Source organism: Neopelma chrysocephalum, unplaced genomic scaffold (genome assembly GCF_003984885.1).
Source record: "Neopelma chrysocephalum unplaced genomic scaffold, ASM398488v2 Primary Assembly neopelma1_188, whole genome shotgun sequence".
Lineage (NCBI taxonomy): Eukaryota > Metazoa > Chordata > Aves > Passeriformes > Pipridae > Neopelma > Neopelma chrysocephalum.
The window spans coordinates 2855096-2870797 of record NW_020897850.1 but is presented as its reverse complement, the minus strand read 5'-3'; the positions used below and the strand labels follow the sequence as shown (position 1 = coordinate 2870797).

At 42.2% G+C, this 15702-nt stretch overlaps 1 protein-coding gene across 8 annotated transcripts in view; it reads right to left on the bottom strand.

Moving 5' to 3' along the window:
* TTC38 (tetratricopeptide repeat domain 38) overlaps positions 1 to 15702 on the bottom strand; it is a 33916-nt gene that overhangs the window by 10362 nt on the left and 7852 nt on the right. For 3 of the 8 annotated variants that reach the window (XR_003537209.1, XM_027702566.1, XM_027702564.1), the window contains exons 2-14: positions 13286 to 13363; positions 12729 to 12810; positions 12239 to 12410; positions 11086 to 11259; positions 9939 to 10014; positions 8936 to 9055; positions 7910 to 7969; positions 6869 to 6907; positions 6113 to 6194; positions 5055 to 5220; positions 3624 to 3783; positions 3266 to 3339; positions 2773 to 2886 (exon numbers count right to left, since the gene is read on the bottom strand). Coding sequence is in view for 7 of the 8 variants with exons in the window: in XM_027702566.1 (XP_027558367.1) it covers positions 2793 to 2886; positions 3266 to 3339; positions 3624 to 3783; positions 5055 to 5220; positions 6113 to 6194; positions 6869 to 6907; positions 7910 to 7969; positions 8936 to 9055; positions 9939 to 10014; positions 11086 to 11259; positions 12239 to 12410; positions 12729 to 12810; positions 13286 to 13363 (1377 nt within the window). In the remaining variant the exon portion in view is untranslated. Of the gene's footprint in view, positions 1 to 1019; positions 1698 to 1800; positions 1930 to 2772; positions 2887 to 3265; positions 3340 to 3623; positions 3784 to 5054; positions 5221 to 6112; positions 6195 to 6868; positions 6908 to 7909; positions 7970 to 8935; positions 9056 to 9938; positions 10015 to 11085; positions 11260 to 12238; positions 12411 to 12728; positions 12811 to 13285; positions 13364 to 13515; positions 13690 to 15358; positions 15460 to 15702 lie in introns of those variants that run through there. The other 5 variants (XM_027702563.1, XM_027702567.1, XM_027702569.1 and 2 more) reach the window with 4 other exon arrangements.

Sequence of the window (15702 nt, the reverse complement as noted above, 5' to 3'; positions counted from 1 at the left end):
CATTATGGTGCAGGTGCTTAGCTAGATACAAAGGAGAGAACAGTCTTGATTCAGGAAGAATATTTCTGGAAATTAACTTCCTAAGTAAGATACGTTTAATATTAATGTGGTGGGGTAATGTGCTTGGATTTCATGTAATTGAACAGCTGCTCTGAGCAGTTGTTGAAGTCCTAAAACAAGGGGAAACAATTAAGTGAAGTAGTATCAAAATTACTGGGTTTCATATCTTGAAGTAGTGAGATATTGACTCATTCTAAGGGTGTACTTTTTTAATATCTAGATGATTGACTTTAGAAGAATCTGAATGAGGCAACACTAGATGGAGGGTGCCAGCGAGATGCTGACAGCTTAAAATCAGTCCAAATCACAACATGCAGAGGAAGGACAAAGGAAGAAATAGGAATTGCAGTGCTGTTCACATTGTCAAAACTGCCCTGCTGCCAGGGGGTGCAGCTCTCAAGTGCACAGGGCTTTGGCTTTTTCCTCACGGAGGGGGTGGACTGGAGATGAGAGCTGCTCTGCAGAAGGAAGGAAGAAGAGAACTGCAGTCTGCGCAGCTGAGCTGAAGGGGGGGGAAGCTGCAAAATACATGCTCTGAATGCAGGAGCATGAGGCAGAAAGAAACAATGGTTTATATGTTTATATAAAGTTTGTGTCACCTGCTTTTCAGCTGCTCTGCTTAGGTACAAAGAGCCTTTAGGAGTCAGCATGTCCTTGGTCCAGTTCTTTCTCTCCTGTTCTACCCACTGAGCTACCTGCATGTTAATTATTTTCCAACAATTCAGCAGCACATAGTGAAGTAAGACAGAATGGTTTGAGGATTTTTGATAAAAGTAAGGGGAAGGCAGAAAACCAGAAGTTCTCGTTTATGGGCAAAATTTTTAATACTAGTTGAATGAAAAAGCTTCTAGTCCCAGTGATGGAAGCAAAGTGGATGCACAATGTTAAGGGTTTATGAAATTAAGCTGAATAACACATTTAAAACTTCACATATGTAAAGAAGTCATATACTTGCTTGCTCAATTAAATCCATCTTTGAGTTTATTGATGTAAAGCAGACAAAATTCTCAATTATGGTATATCAAAAGTACTTCAACTGTCATTCTTAAACTTGCATAGCAATGGATCACATAAACCACTCCCTGCAAACACAGCCAGAGATTCCTCAGGCTTTTGTTCCCTAATCAGATTTGTTATATTCATTGAGTAAAAAGGTCCTGTCTAAAGTCATTGCTTGAAATGCACTGATTAAAAATAATAGTAAAAATCCAGTGTAATTTTAGTCCAGAATGAGTCACCCTCAGCCATGGCTGGACAGACAAAGCAGAGATGAAGCTGAAGAACGGTGTAGTCTTAAGTCACAAGACTGCACAAAAGAATGCAACCGCTTACGTGGATTCACAAATTATCATTGCTTTAAAAATAAGCAACTTCTGCCCCAGAGGAGGGCTGGGGGCAGGATGGCAGCAAGGCACTTCCACTTCTTGTTCCTCTATGCAGAAGCTCCAGGGGCAGCGCAGGGCCAGCTATGGAAGTGCTTTCTTAGGTCAAAAGGAAACTGTGTGTAGGAAGAGGCTTCTGTGGACCACGGGAAGAGCCTGAGCTGGGCAGGATGGAAGGGAAGGCATCTGTGGCCAGGAGAGTTTGCAGATGTGGTAGCAAAGCCAGAGCTTGGGCAGTTGAAGAGTGTGGCATTTCTATTCAGGAAGAAGAGGCATTGGTTCAGTTTTGGTTCGAATACCATCTTTCCCATCATCCCAGATTTCTGGAATACTATTGCAAGGCAATCTGTTAACTTGGTACACTGCAGGAATCCAGAGGCACCAGAACTTGACAGAGGCTCATATTGTGCCTCACTTGCAGCACCAGAGCTTATCAGATCACATGTGCTGGGACAGAGCTTTGCAGAAGCTCCCTTTCAGTCTTCACCTGCTCAGAGTGAGTGTGTGCTTTCACACTGGTTTTAAACACCACCTTGTAATGAGATGATGGTGAGGCCTGACTTTCCAAAAACTCAGGTAAGCAAGAAGACCCCAGTCCAAAGTACCCTCCATAGATGGTACTGGTTTAGCTGAAGTCCAGGCTTCTCCTTTTTTTCTCAAAGATTTTCAAGTGCTAAGGGAGTACCCACGTTAGAATAGTCACTATTATGCCTCTTGTCTCTTTTCATCTACATAATAACTTTAGAAAGCTCTGCCATGCTATATTGAGAGGAAAAACCTAACATTTTATGAGAGGGAGTTTAAAAATGTGCACCCAGAAAGAGATCCTGAATGTAGACAGATCTGTAATGCCCAAGTCTGTGACTCATTCCTGAATAGACTAGAAGCTTAATATGGAATTCATTTCAAGCCTGTGTTGGCTCTGACCCCACACCTTCCTCTCAGCTCTGTTTAAAAGCTCCCTTTGAATTACCTGAGCAGTTATTAGTTACTCAACACGTGAGCCAAGTAACAAATTGGGCTAAAGAATGACTGAAATCCAGGCACTGTTACTGCACTGTATACAATCAGGGTCAGAGGGAATGTTCAGGAAAATATACCAGAGAAGCAGTGCCCTTGGGATGCTTCAGAAAGCTGTGCAATATCAGGTTTTCTTCTTTCTTTGTGGAATCATCTAAGATACAACCTCCTGAAACGCAACAGCTGTGTCCTTTTTTCTAAGAAAATTGTTTTGTCAGATCTGTGATCCCTGGGAACCTCCCCGAATTCCAGCACAGCAGCCCTGCCCTCCCTGCAGCCAGCCTTTGTGGTAAGCACATTGCTCTCTCACCTGAAGCATGGAGGGAAGCCTTATGCCATGGAATGGACAGCTGCTGCCTTCCTGATAAGTCGCTCTGTCATGGGTGAATTGGGTCTCACCACATCACGTTCTCTCAGGAGGCACCTGAGAAAGGAGGAGAGAAACAGGACATTGATGAGCACAGCATCAGTGTTCCTGTAAGATCACCAGCAGTGTCCTTGTAAGAGGAAATCAGTCCATAACGACCTGTACTTGAGGCACAGATTTTCCTCACTGGATACACTGGACCTGGGCAGGAATCCCTTGGAGACAGAACAGTGTTGTTTTCAGCACTGACAGACTGAAAACGAGCACCCAGAATTGGAAGCTATTGTACTTTTAATCCTGGTTAAATGCTCCTACATTTCACATAAATGGCTGCATATAATTCTAGCTTTAAATTTATTGGTTTGAGTATACTCATTACTTTTTACTTTTAGTAACACTACTACTTCCACAAATATTTTTCAGGGAAAACACTCACCTTGCAAGGTTTCGTTTGGCCTGTGATTTAGAATTTAAAGCAGCATGAATCAATAACAGGCTGAAAACATCTCTCTGAAAAAAAGAGTCAGTAAAATACAAAGTAATAAGTAATTTATAATGTATTGCCGGTTACAATGTCTTGTTTACCAAATTATTAAATCCACAGAGAGGAAACATATCAACATTAAATTAAATAGCTAACCCTGCTAGTAAGTGTTTGCAAACAGGATTCAGTCACAAGCACAGTTCAGCTTTCACTTTCTAAGAATGAAATGTTGTTGATTAGGTAAGTCCCTAATGGAGGCTCCTGAAAGGGGATTAAATCATATGAAAGAGTCTTTTCTTGTCTCCTTTACCTGGGCATTGCTGCCTCCCAGTTGGACTAGCTGATAACGGATTGGGTACAGCAGGTCTACAGCTTTGTCACAATTTCCATTTTCAAACTCTACAAAAGCCTGGCACAGTGGCAACCCCAAACTAGGAGCCAGGGAAAGCTGGTGGTCTTCACAAGGTGCTCTGTAGAATGAAAGAGGGGTAACTTCCGTAAGTCAAAGCATAAATATGTGCTATTTCAGTGCCAGTCTGACACTGCCTGCAGACAGCTTTTTCTTCTTTTTTAACTGTACAAAGCCTGATGTTTCAGGTCCTTGACTTAGATCATATCCTTTGGTGTAGTACGTTACTTCCACCTTCTTGTTACTCATCCATCAATCAGTTTTCATTCTCCTGAATATACCCACAAAAGGCACAAGCCCAACCCCTCCTATTTTTGCAATAAGCAGTTTTGCCTAAAAAAATAAGAAAACTGCAATTTCTCTTCTGCTGACCTCACCAGAACATGACTGCTTTTTTAACACAGACAAAATGCATCTGGGGGATCATTTATATATTCTAAATTTGTGAGAGATGTAAATTAATCCAATCATTAATACAACCCCTTCATCTCACTGCCTCTTTTCTCAAATAATGAAATTAAGCTCTATAACAGCTAAAAACATACATCTGTATTATTACAAAAGGCTGAACATGTAGGCAAAGGGAAGCACTGGATGAAAGGATAAGTAGTGTATATGAACACCTATGTTCATTAAAGCTTCCCTGATGTGCCGTTTTCTACACTTTATATATACTGACATATAAACTTATATAAAAGATATTTGCCATTTCCTACTTTAGTCAAATCAGACATATTTAGCCTTGCTTTGACAGTTATTTGTTTTTGTAAGTATTCTTAAAAATTACAGTGTTCTTAAAAACTACATATAGCCAGGAACAAATAGTGCCAATTTCAGGATCTCCTTCCTTCTTTTTAAAGAGGAAGGAACAGATGCTGAAACAAAAGGGAAAAAAAGGGTGGAGGGGGAAAGAAATTGCATTTAAAGCATCTATAAATCAACCCCTTAAAAAAATCGTGGCAATTTACAGTCATTTAATACATAAGGGAACGAAATCCCCCCCGTTGTTTAGATGTAATACTTAAATACTCAATTTTTTCAAATAATTTAATTTGAAATCAAAATATTGTAGATTATTACTTTAGTAGTACTTGAAATTTAATTTCCTGCAGATGTACTTCACATCAAACAGCAGCCATAAGAATATCACTACCAGCTAATGTTCTGCTATGAAAGAACCTTTTAAACCAGAGCACAAAAGAACCACCACACACCACTGACTTATATTGTAGAGTGACCTTACTAATAATATACTTTATTCCTCGTATGTGTGATCCCACTGAAAGGAAATAAACTGTTTACAGAATCCAACACTATAACTCCTTTGCTTACTTGGCAAGTTCCTGAAGAGTTGTTAAAAGCTCCTGGGTAGTTTTGTGGTCCTTGGCTCCAAGTGAAGACATCAAGAAGTGCACATCATTGAACAGAAGAATGTGATCTTTGGTGTGCTTCTTCGTGAGTGCAAGAACATCCTTCCACCTGTCTCCAAGCTTCACACCTAAGAGCAAAAAATACTTGTCTCAGTAAAAATGCCACATGCAGAAGCGTGACTTTGCAATGCACTTTCAGTCACTAAGTATAAAAAGGATTCCTACAGAACTCAAGAAAACACACCCTGACGAGGCAAAATGTGTGCAGCAATGCTCAGCTGCAGCTGTGTTTGGGAGCAGAGTTTATTGACTGTCAGGAGTCTAAAGCCAATATTTTAGATTGCATTATGTGAGCTTCTGACTTTATTATGAGAGTGCTCATAATGTCTTCTTGGAAGGGATGCTCACCATGAGCCACCTGTAGCAACCAAAAGACAGTGTGTTAAGATGGATCTAATAAAAAAAACAATGCATCTTAGTGTTTTAGCAGAACAGTGTGAAAATGATGCCTGCCCATCGTGGCCCCCACCATGAACTCTAATGTATAAACACTAGCTTAAAAAGTGAAGGGGAAATGCCACTGAGCCAGGAGAGTACACAAAGCCAAAAGCTAGAATGCACACATTAGCTGTTTCAATCAGGATCAATCAGTGCTCACTTTAAGTAAGCATTACAGCTTTTTAGAGGCTTATGCACTTGATTGCTCAGCCTCAGATCTCCAGGGACAATACAAGTGAATTTCTCAAAGAAGACTTATGTGACCTATGCTAGCTTGAGCTGACTGCAATACCATACTGGCATGGGAAATGGAAGCTCTTGGGAAGAGCAAAGCTTATGGACATCATTAGGAACTTTACATTGATGCTTTTCTCAAGAGCAGAATTTTCTTCTGAAACACTCATGAAGCTTGCTTTGTAACTACATTTAAATACTTCCTCAACATGCAAGGCAGGGGGAGGGGGAAGGGAGAAAGAAAACTGCCTTACAGTTATAAAGAAGAATGGCCAGGGGATATCCCACCTTCCAGCTGGAGCCTGTACAGCATGGAGCAGTTATCGACCACATCCAGCATGCTTCCACTCGCCAGGCACCGCGGGGCAATCTGCAATCACAGGGACTCACAGCCTGGCCAACTCATCTGCTACTGCAAACTCACTCAGATTAGCAAACTTCTTTTCACAGTACAAGTTTGATTTTATCCTTCTATTAATTCAAAATTACCTGTTTTGTAATAGTCCTAATTTCATTTTTCCTGAATACAGGAATTTGCAATGTTAAACCGTGCCACAAATATGACTTCACTTTGTCAAGGTTAGTTGACACAAATCCGCCTAGCAGCTTTCTTAATGCTTGTAGTATTTTTACAATCCTCACAACAATGTGTTATCTAGTTTGATACTGCTTATTTACAGAGATTGTTTTAAAATCCAGGCAGTGGACTTAGTACCTAACATGCAAAACCAGTTTTTTGTTACTTGACTTTATAAGAAAATTATTTTACACCCTTTTAAAAAGCATGAATAGGAAACACAGACAGAATGGAAACCAGTACCACTGTAGCTCTTTCAAACACTCAAACTACGTAACACACCAGTCCTTTGGGCATTTCACCCAAAGCTGTTGAGAAACTGTTTCCCTAAAAAACTGCAATGACAGATGTAAACAGTACATGTACATGTATCACACACTGTGACAGGTTTCTATCTCCCAGAGAAGGAAGAAAGCATGAACTGTGACCTTAAGCACGTTCTCAGTAAAAAAAAGGCCCCTACTCACATGATTGTCATAAATTGTCAAAGCAGCTTCATATTCACCCTGGAAAAGCAAACGAGAGCTGCGTGGTTAACGTGACAAGATCAGAACAAACCAAGTCAAAGAAACACTGAGGTACTGAAAACAGGAATGGAGTCTAAGCAAAACCTGGATTTACAGGGCAAAATGATCAGTATGTTGAGGGTTTGTTTAAAAATAGCTTCCAATACTGCTACAAGTTATTCATGAAGGAGAAAAACCAGGTATTGCTTCTCATTCTAGCGTTCCTTTCAGGGATTTTTGCAAAAATTAGTGCATCCCACAGTGTATGCAAAGAGGTGGGAGGAAAAACAAATTTAAGCCGCCTTCAAAGAACTTGTGTAGATAGAAGGTGGCAAAATAAACAAACCACTACTGAGAATTATGCTCCTTCTATGCTATTCCCACTCAACACAAGCCCTCTGGAGAAGGTATGCTGCCTTCTCAAACATGCCACATTTGTCTCCCTATGGAGCTGAACCCCACAAGTGCTAAGCATTAAATTCAAGGAAATTATGCATTGCAACCTGACAGGTTGGGTAAAATTGCAACCATTTTTGAAGGGTTTCAATAATAAGAATTAGTAACATTAATAACATTGGCAACCCAATTTAGAGCTTACTGCCTCATTTTTATAGTCAGCAAAATTTTGGGCCAGATAATTAGTATCCAATTTGGAAAGAATTTTGGTTTTTTTTGTCTGAAACTTAGAGATCCAAGTTCATCTTTCTATCAAATAACTGTTCTAAATGTAATTAGTAAGACTATTGGATCTTCAAATGTGCAGTAATTTCACAACAATATTTCAACATTCTAACAAAGATCCTGGAACTTTGACCAATGCAATTAAAACTTCTCAAAATATTTGTAATAAAGGACTAACTTTAGTTAGTGTGCCATTGTGCTGTTCTACAAAAACAACCCTTCTCAATAGCTGAACCCCCCTGGAAATGTTAGGTCTGCCTTTTAAACAGCATTAGATGATCTATCTGGACCATAAAACACCTGTATGAAAATATCTCATACCTTTTCAATGAAGTATAAAGCCCAGTGCCAGTAATTGTGGCAAGCAAGCATATCACTGTTCTGGAAAAAAAAAAAAAAGAAAAAAAGAAAGAAATTATTTACAAAATAACTTCCTTTTTAAATTTATGTAGTCAGATTTTTGTTTCCTTCTTCAGCAAAACTGAGTATTTACTGAGAGACAAAAGAGACAATCAACTGGCCAGGGTACGTTTGTCCCTGCAGCTATTCAGGGAGACAACTCAAACCCAAGGCTTCCCCCACATCATTTTCACTCAGATGCCTCAGCATTCACCCTTCTACTTACTGATCTTGCACTTGATTTTATTTGGATAAAGAGTATAAATCACAGAGATGTGCAACTATTTGAAGCAGCAAGAGTTCCAAAATCAATCCAAAAGTCACTGGGGTTTTCAAGGTATCCGAACTGTCAATCCCCTGCATCACACTTTCACTAAAACTAACATATTAAAGGACAAAATGCTTCCTGGGAAATGACAGATGTGAACTTCAAGCAAGGCTTTTCTGCCTGCACTTCCAATGCTTAACTTAAAAACCCCAAGTCTTTCTAGTCTCATTATCCAGCCCTGTTCTCTGGGTGAGGTGGAATGGTCAGTTCAGGTGACTCTAAGATAGACTCTCATGGGTTCTAACAATTTCAAACCTCACAGCCTTCTGCTCTGAATATAACAAACAATCATTGGGGAAACACATGCTGTCCAATACAAAACTTAAGCTTCATTTGCAGCAAAGGACTGTGTGACAGACTAATTAACCTCTTCAATACTCTGGAAGATGGGATTGAACATGTTGGATGTATAAGGTAACCAGTACACAAGAAAGTAATTAGTACACTAGAAAAGAGACAAAAGCATCATTTCTCTTTACAGTTGATCTCTAAAACTCTGCATTGCTTGTAACACGTTTGCAGATAGGAAGGAATTGCATGCAGAGGACTCAAGAACTTGGCTACCAGAGTTAAAGAAGACCTAGAAGGAGCTTTTTTAGAGATGCCACAAGAATGTTTACCTTCCAGTTGTTTTCTGTTTCCTTCATAAATTCTAAGCCTTTCTTCACATCTGCTTTCATTTCATTTACATGAGCTATAGTATGGACAGACCATGCATCTGTCTGATTTATAGCCAAAGCCTAGGAGTGAAAAACAGGAAAACATGATCAACCTTACAGACTTGCAAATACGAACATTTATCACTGCTTATCTACAAACAAGAGACTACTTTTTACTTTCTGCATGTCAAGTACAGCCCTGTACCACTCCAACTATCCACAGCCTGGAAATCTGAGTATTCAGCCAATTCCACCTCCTTGCTCCAACAACTCCCACTAGGCTCTAGGCATTTTGCAAGGTTAGCCATAAACCTAGTAATGTTAAGTGTTAGTTGTCACTTCCAGCAATTTGATGGAAGTTTGTCAAAAACACCCGTTAGGGATTAATTGTATCTGAGACTCCTGTAGGACAGAGCTAATCCCATGGACTGGAGAAAGTCAAGTATAACTACTATCTTCATAAAAGGAGACAGGCTGGCTAATACTGATGCCCAGGACCATTGTACAGTTAATTGTTCAATAATTCAGGAACAAGCATCTAGGACAAAAAGGGAGGGGGAGCCCAAACGGGATGGATTGTCACGAGCAGACTACATTGAGGCAATCCAGCATTCTATAATAGGAGCAAACAGCCAATCTTACACGGGGGAAATGGCAGATGGGCTGATAGATGGATTTCATAGGGCTGTTCTGAGCCCATCTGACATGGCATGCTCATAAGCAACCGAGGGAAATACAGTCCAGCTGCAACTGCCATGGTGGGGCAGAAATGTGAGAACAGGTACCAGCAAGGCTCATGAAGCTCTGTGAGCATTTCCATGTTGAGCTTTATCTCCTTGCTACTTCAACTAACAACTGGGATGAGAGAGAGTCAGTTCATGGCATTGGCACAAACCACCACCCAGCAAGAGGGACCGTGTTTGAGAATTCTAAAACCTTTTAGCCCCAAGAGCAGGCAGTTTACCTCGCGGGCAACCTCCTCAGCACGGTCAAAAAAGTTTGTTTCCACGAGTCCAAAAGAGTAGTAGCCTTTCACATAGCTAACAAAAGGGGGGAAAACAGCACATCATGCATTTGTAACTAGATTTAATACAGCACTGAAAAGACATACTAGAAATAGCATTTGACTCAAACCAGTCCTTACAGTGCAAAGTTACAATGAGAGTTGAAGCTTGCAGGATACAGAATTGCTAAGCTAGTTCTCAGAGGAAAAGAGTGGCCCAGAGACACCAGCATGGGAAACAGTAAGAAGATGCACATCAGAACAGACATTTCCATTTTTGGATGAGATGGAATCAAGAGCTGCACAGAACAAGCTGTTCATCTCCGTAACAGCTGCAAGATGCTGAATTAGAAAGCTGGAAGTGAGACAGTGTTGTCACCAAAGTTATCAGAGCATCTCAAAGGCAACCTTCTCCACTTTTTCCAGTGCCCCAAAACCATACATAAAAAATATATATAATAAAATAATAGAACTACAGGAAAGTACTTTTATGTGAAGTGGCCCTTTAAAACTGGTTATAAATCATCCCCATTAAGCCATAAAGGCCCAATGTAAAGGAAAATCAGGGATGTTATACGCTCTTACATATATGCCCGATACAGTCATTTTAAAAAATACTGAACTGCTACTCTACATGCAGATTTCTGGATGGCAAAACACCACAAGGTAAGTTTCTGCTTCTCAAAATACGTGTTGGGGTATTGGAGGGACTACTAAAAAGTGTGGGGGATGTTGCACCTGATCATGCATCAAGACAAATACTGATTTTTTTTTTCATCAACGTTCAATTCATCAATTCACCTGTAATTCAACTCTCCATGCCTGTGAGTTTCAGGGCAGTTTTATCCTGTGCATTCCATGCCACGTGCTGTATTTGACAGCAGTGAGACACAAGCTCCCTTAAGAAAAATCCCTCAACAACAGTGTCAAGAGGGACACTGCAGACACGTTCTGTCTGTGGTCAAGCTTGATTCACTTCTGAGCCCTTGGTTTTTGTCTACGTGTCTGATTCCAACAGATCCTGTTACTTAGGTGTGTCTGAACTTAAAAACCACAAAGTATGTGCACACCAGGTGAAGAGCAATTTTCAAAACTAAGCACGACCCACCTGCTCAGTGGAACATCAGGTGTCCAGAAAGGATAAACCCGGGCAACAGAATCTCGCATCTGTACCTGATATCCCAGGTAGAAATAAGTGTCGTGGGAAAACTTGAGGGCTAGCAGGTCAGTTGGGTGTCTCTGCAGAATCTGTTCCCACAGATCACAAGCTTCTGGAAGCTGGCTAGAAATAAAAAATTATTTCCATTGCTGAAAGAAGGCACACATACCTGCTGCTACTGTTAGTTCTGAGCTCGCACTATGCTGAAAAATAGAAAATTCAACATCAAATGACTTGTTTCTTCCTTGAAGGAATTTTTAGTCTTTTTTAAAGTAATAATGGCGTTATCTTTGCTCCACACCTTCTGAGAAATCTTTTGAAAGAAATGTCCTCGGGTTACACCAAGTCACTGTAACACACAAGGAAAATGAAAGAAGCTTAAGCCATAAACCTGAAGATTTTCCTACAGGGCTGAACAGTTCTTACAGACATCTACCATGATTAAACTAACTTCACATGTGCAAAGACAGCTTCCCTCTCCTCTAGTCGGAATCAAACCCATAGTGACAGGGCTTCAAGAGCTTCCTCTTTACCTCTGCTGAGAAGTATGTGAGATAACTCCCTGCTCATCCATTTGTTTGGCAAACTAATGGAAGTGAATCAGCCCACACTTTCTGCAGTGCACACAGATTTATCATATGGAGTGAAACGGTGAGCTTCTACAGTACTTGTGCTACTCTGGTATGTCCCTGTTTTACAGAGGAAATAGGTTTTGACATAGGAAGACAACAGAGAGAAGAAAAGTCTGTTTGTAACTTTGCTCCTGTGCACCCGAGTCTGGACCCTACTGTAGCCAAATACTTTGTTTCCTAGTTCTAAACCACATACTCCACTGATGGATCTCTGACAGGTTTAAAACATGGAGTGGTTACTGCTAGGAAATGGTGGCAATAGAGCACTTTACTCCTACAGTGCAGTGTTGCTCACTAACTAGACAGGGCACTTGGAGCCAAGAGAGAAAAGCAGGAACCCCCTGTGACATCTCACTCCGATCCTTTGCTAGATGTCAGCCAGTATCACACCCCTCCCACTTGCAACCACTGCTTCCGCCTGTGGCAGCGAAAACCCGTCAGTGCCTTGCACAGGGTGACAGGGGACTCACCCCCTGGCAAACATGTCCAGCGCTGACACGTGCAGCTTCTCCCGCTCCGTCAGTGGCTGGGACTCAGAAAGTGCCACCATCATTCTCATGGCACGGTCCAGCTCTTTGTCGAGTCGCACGGAGCTTCCAGTGCCAACCAGCTCCAAACCATTAGCAATGACATGTCCCATTGCTACAGAAAACAGCACAGCACAAGCTGAGCTCTACAGCATCACCTTCATCTCCACATTACACAAGAGGAGCTGAGAATTTTAAGCAAGACTGACTTGGGGTCACAGAAATCCAGAAAGTCTCCTAAGCCTAAAGTTCTTAGAGGCTTTTCATGAAAAAAACCCTCACAAAACCATCCTGCTTGCTCTAGATTCTGAGGAAGTTTCACATTACAGAATTCCATAAGCCATCACCTTGCCCTTGCACAAAGTCAGTTAACTACCAGGACACCAGGTATTACCTAGCACTTCTCATGCTCAGAATTAAAGGTTATACTCACCAAAATTTGGATCCGCTGCTTTTAACTTGGAGAGGCATCCCTCAATACCTCCAAGGCTCTCATCATTGGTCCAGGTTGCATACTGTAACAGAGACAGACCAAGAGAGGCCTGAGGGTTGAGAAATCTTCTATGACACTGGGCTTCTTTTCTCCCTCCCAGGCATGTAAAATTCAAAAATAAGCAAGGCAAATGACTAAAAGACAAACGCTGCATTCAGATAGGTTTAGTGCAGTAGGAAAACAGAAAAACTGAAGGGTTTTAAGACAGTTCAGCCACCAGCAGGACCAATGACCCTGGATTTTTACATGTTTTTATATCAACTGGTTGATTTGGCAGTGTCAAGTGGCATGAGCACGTTGGCCGAGGCTTTCACCACAGCATCTGGCACAGCCCTCTGCTACGAGGGTTTCCTGCTGCCACCTAACAGCTGGACTCCTGTGGTGGCCTGACTTTGAGGTTCTCCCAGCTGACAAGAAATTTAAATGTCAGCTACAGCGAAGGCTGTTTCATGCTTGAGTCCCTGCACATCACATTTTCTCCCACCTTTGGGTCATACCTGTGTCAGCGCAGCATCGAAGAGCTTACAGGCTTCATTGCTCGTCGTGGACAGGACAAGTCCAGCATCCCGCCAGGCCTGCACAACAAAAACCACAAACCTGCTCATTTTACACCCTCGTGTTCCAGGCTACACTGACAGATGTTCAAAGTGATGGGTGCTTTGATGTTTTCATCAACTACGCCGTTTTAAAGAGAAAAGGTGGAAGGACAGTGTGAGCAGACACAAACCTTTTGTTCCGTTGCAGTTACATCCCAAGATTCAATTAGTTGGAGCTAGTAGTGAGACCAAGGAAGCAAACAATTATGAAGTGTAATAGAAGATCTTGGTGGGTTACACATCTCACGAGAGAGCCATTCTGACTTCATTACAGCTGTTGACCAGTCCCTCTGCTGCAGGCACATCTCATGAGAAGTAGAGACGTGGTAAAACAAAACTCTCTTCTTTTATAATGGAATTCAATACCTTAAGTAACTTGCAGCCCAAACAGCCTGGCAGAGCAAATCCACCAAGTCACTGGAGTTAACCAGCAGAAAATCTGGATCACAGATTTCCATGCAAGCCTTACAGAAGTAAGAACATGGGCAACAGATAGAGCTAAAAAGCTTAACAGAATTGGGCTGCCACAGTTTCTAATAAGCTAACATGACTGAGGCACAGCATCTTCTGGCTTTACTCTTACTCCAGCACACAGAATGTAGAGGATAGACACACATCACAAAAACAGGCCTGGGGAAAGCCAATTCAGACTCCTCCTAATGGGGGCTTAGTTCTTCCTGATGCTGCAAGAATTCAGCTGGTCTCATTTTACACTTTAACGTATTTCCTGGCTATAATGACCCAACTGTCAAAAATTGCTAGTAACCTGGCAAGGACATCTTTGTTAATATATCCTAAAGCTTTCCCACTGTGATTGGATTAAAGGCTCACATTCCAGCAGCTGAAGCACAAGGCTTCGAATTACAAGCCTGAAAGAGTAGGCTTGAATATAAAATTACAGATTTTCTTTACAATTCACACTATATCCAGAAAAGGAGCAAAGTGAAAAGTCGAGCAGGTAGCAAGGTTAGGCTTGCTACTTACAGGCTACCTTCCATGGTGCCCTGCAAATTAGGCCAGGAGCCACCCTCAGCACCAGTTATCAAAAACAAGCTCCGTTTGGAGCAGGTTGTGTGCCACTGCCCATTTTACACAACAGCTTGAGATCCTTGCCCAACAGAAAATGGTGTCCTGTTCTGAAAAGATTTCTTAATGCTGATTCACAGGAATGGAAATGTCTGTGAGCACCAGAACAAACCAGCAGAGCAAGGGTTAGTGCAAAATAGGCCTGCATCCATCCCTAAGGACACTGCTGATCTAGCTGAGGTACATGCTATTTCCAACTGCTCTAGAGAGCCTCTGTCCTGCTATGGCTACACCTGCACATCTCACTCCTCCGGGGAAGACTCACTCTCTAGCAACAGGACACAAGGGATGCCACTCCTCTCCCTGTTAGCACACCAGGACAATGGGCTGCAGTGGAGAAGCACCTCACAGCAGCTGCTGGCTCCTCAGAGACAGAAAAGATGTGCTACAAACCTAACCTGTCACTGTCAACCGAGAACCAGCTATTGCGACCAGAGAGGAGCCAACACCCCCTGTCCTCTGGGTCATACACAACAGGTCCTGCCCAGACTACTTGGGACACTCATGTCCTGGGGCTTGTCTGCACTCAGGTATCAAACTGTGACTGAAGAAATCCTGAGGGGAGTGTGAGTAGGTAAAAATCAGCCTCAAGAGTCTATAAAGCAATTACCAGCTCTCCTTCCCACAGAGCCTGCCTTTGACTTCTGTCACACTGATCTCCCACATCCCTCCTCTCTAACTCCAGAAGAGACCCTTCTTGATGATGCCTCTTGGATGAGAGAGCCGTGGCCTTGGCTCTTCTCACTGCTTCTTGGCGAGACCAAAGCCTTGCCCTTTCCCCGCTCTAAGATTAGACTTCTGTCACGAGATCTAGTGACCATTTATTTGTATGTTTTTCCCTGCTAGAATCACAGCTGGCTCTGAGAATTGTGCTCTTTGCATTGGCACCTTTTGTATTCCTTGTGGGGCAGATCCCCAGGGCTCTGGCGATCACGCACCCATCGCAGTCTTATGCAATAGTCAAGACTTCTTACTTTACCTGCCCCTGCCTAATCAACCAAAACACAACAATAACAGTTCATCCGGAAGAAAGCGCGCAAACGACTAATCGGTAACCAGCACCTGCAGGTCGACATCGGACCCTTGGACTTGACGCTGGTTTAAAGTTAAGCGAAGGCCTGACCCACTTCTGCTGCCCACGGAAAGAGCAGGTGGGTGCCGCGGGACCCCTGCGCTGTCAACAACACCCAGAGATGTTCAGACACGGCTGCACCCGGCGGGAGGGACGGTGG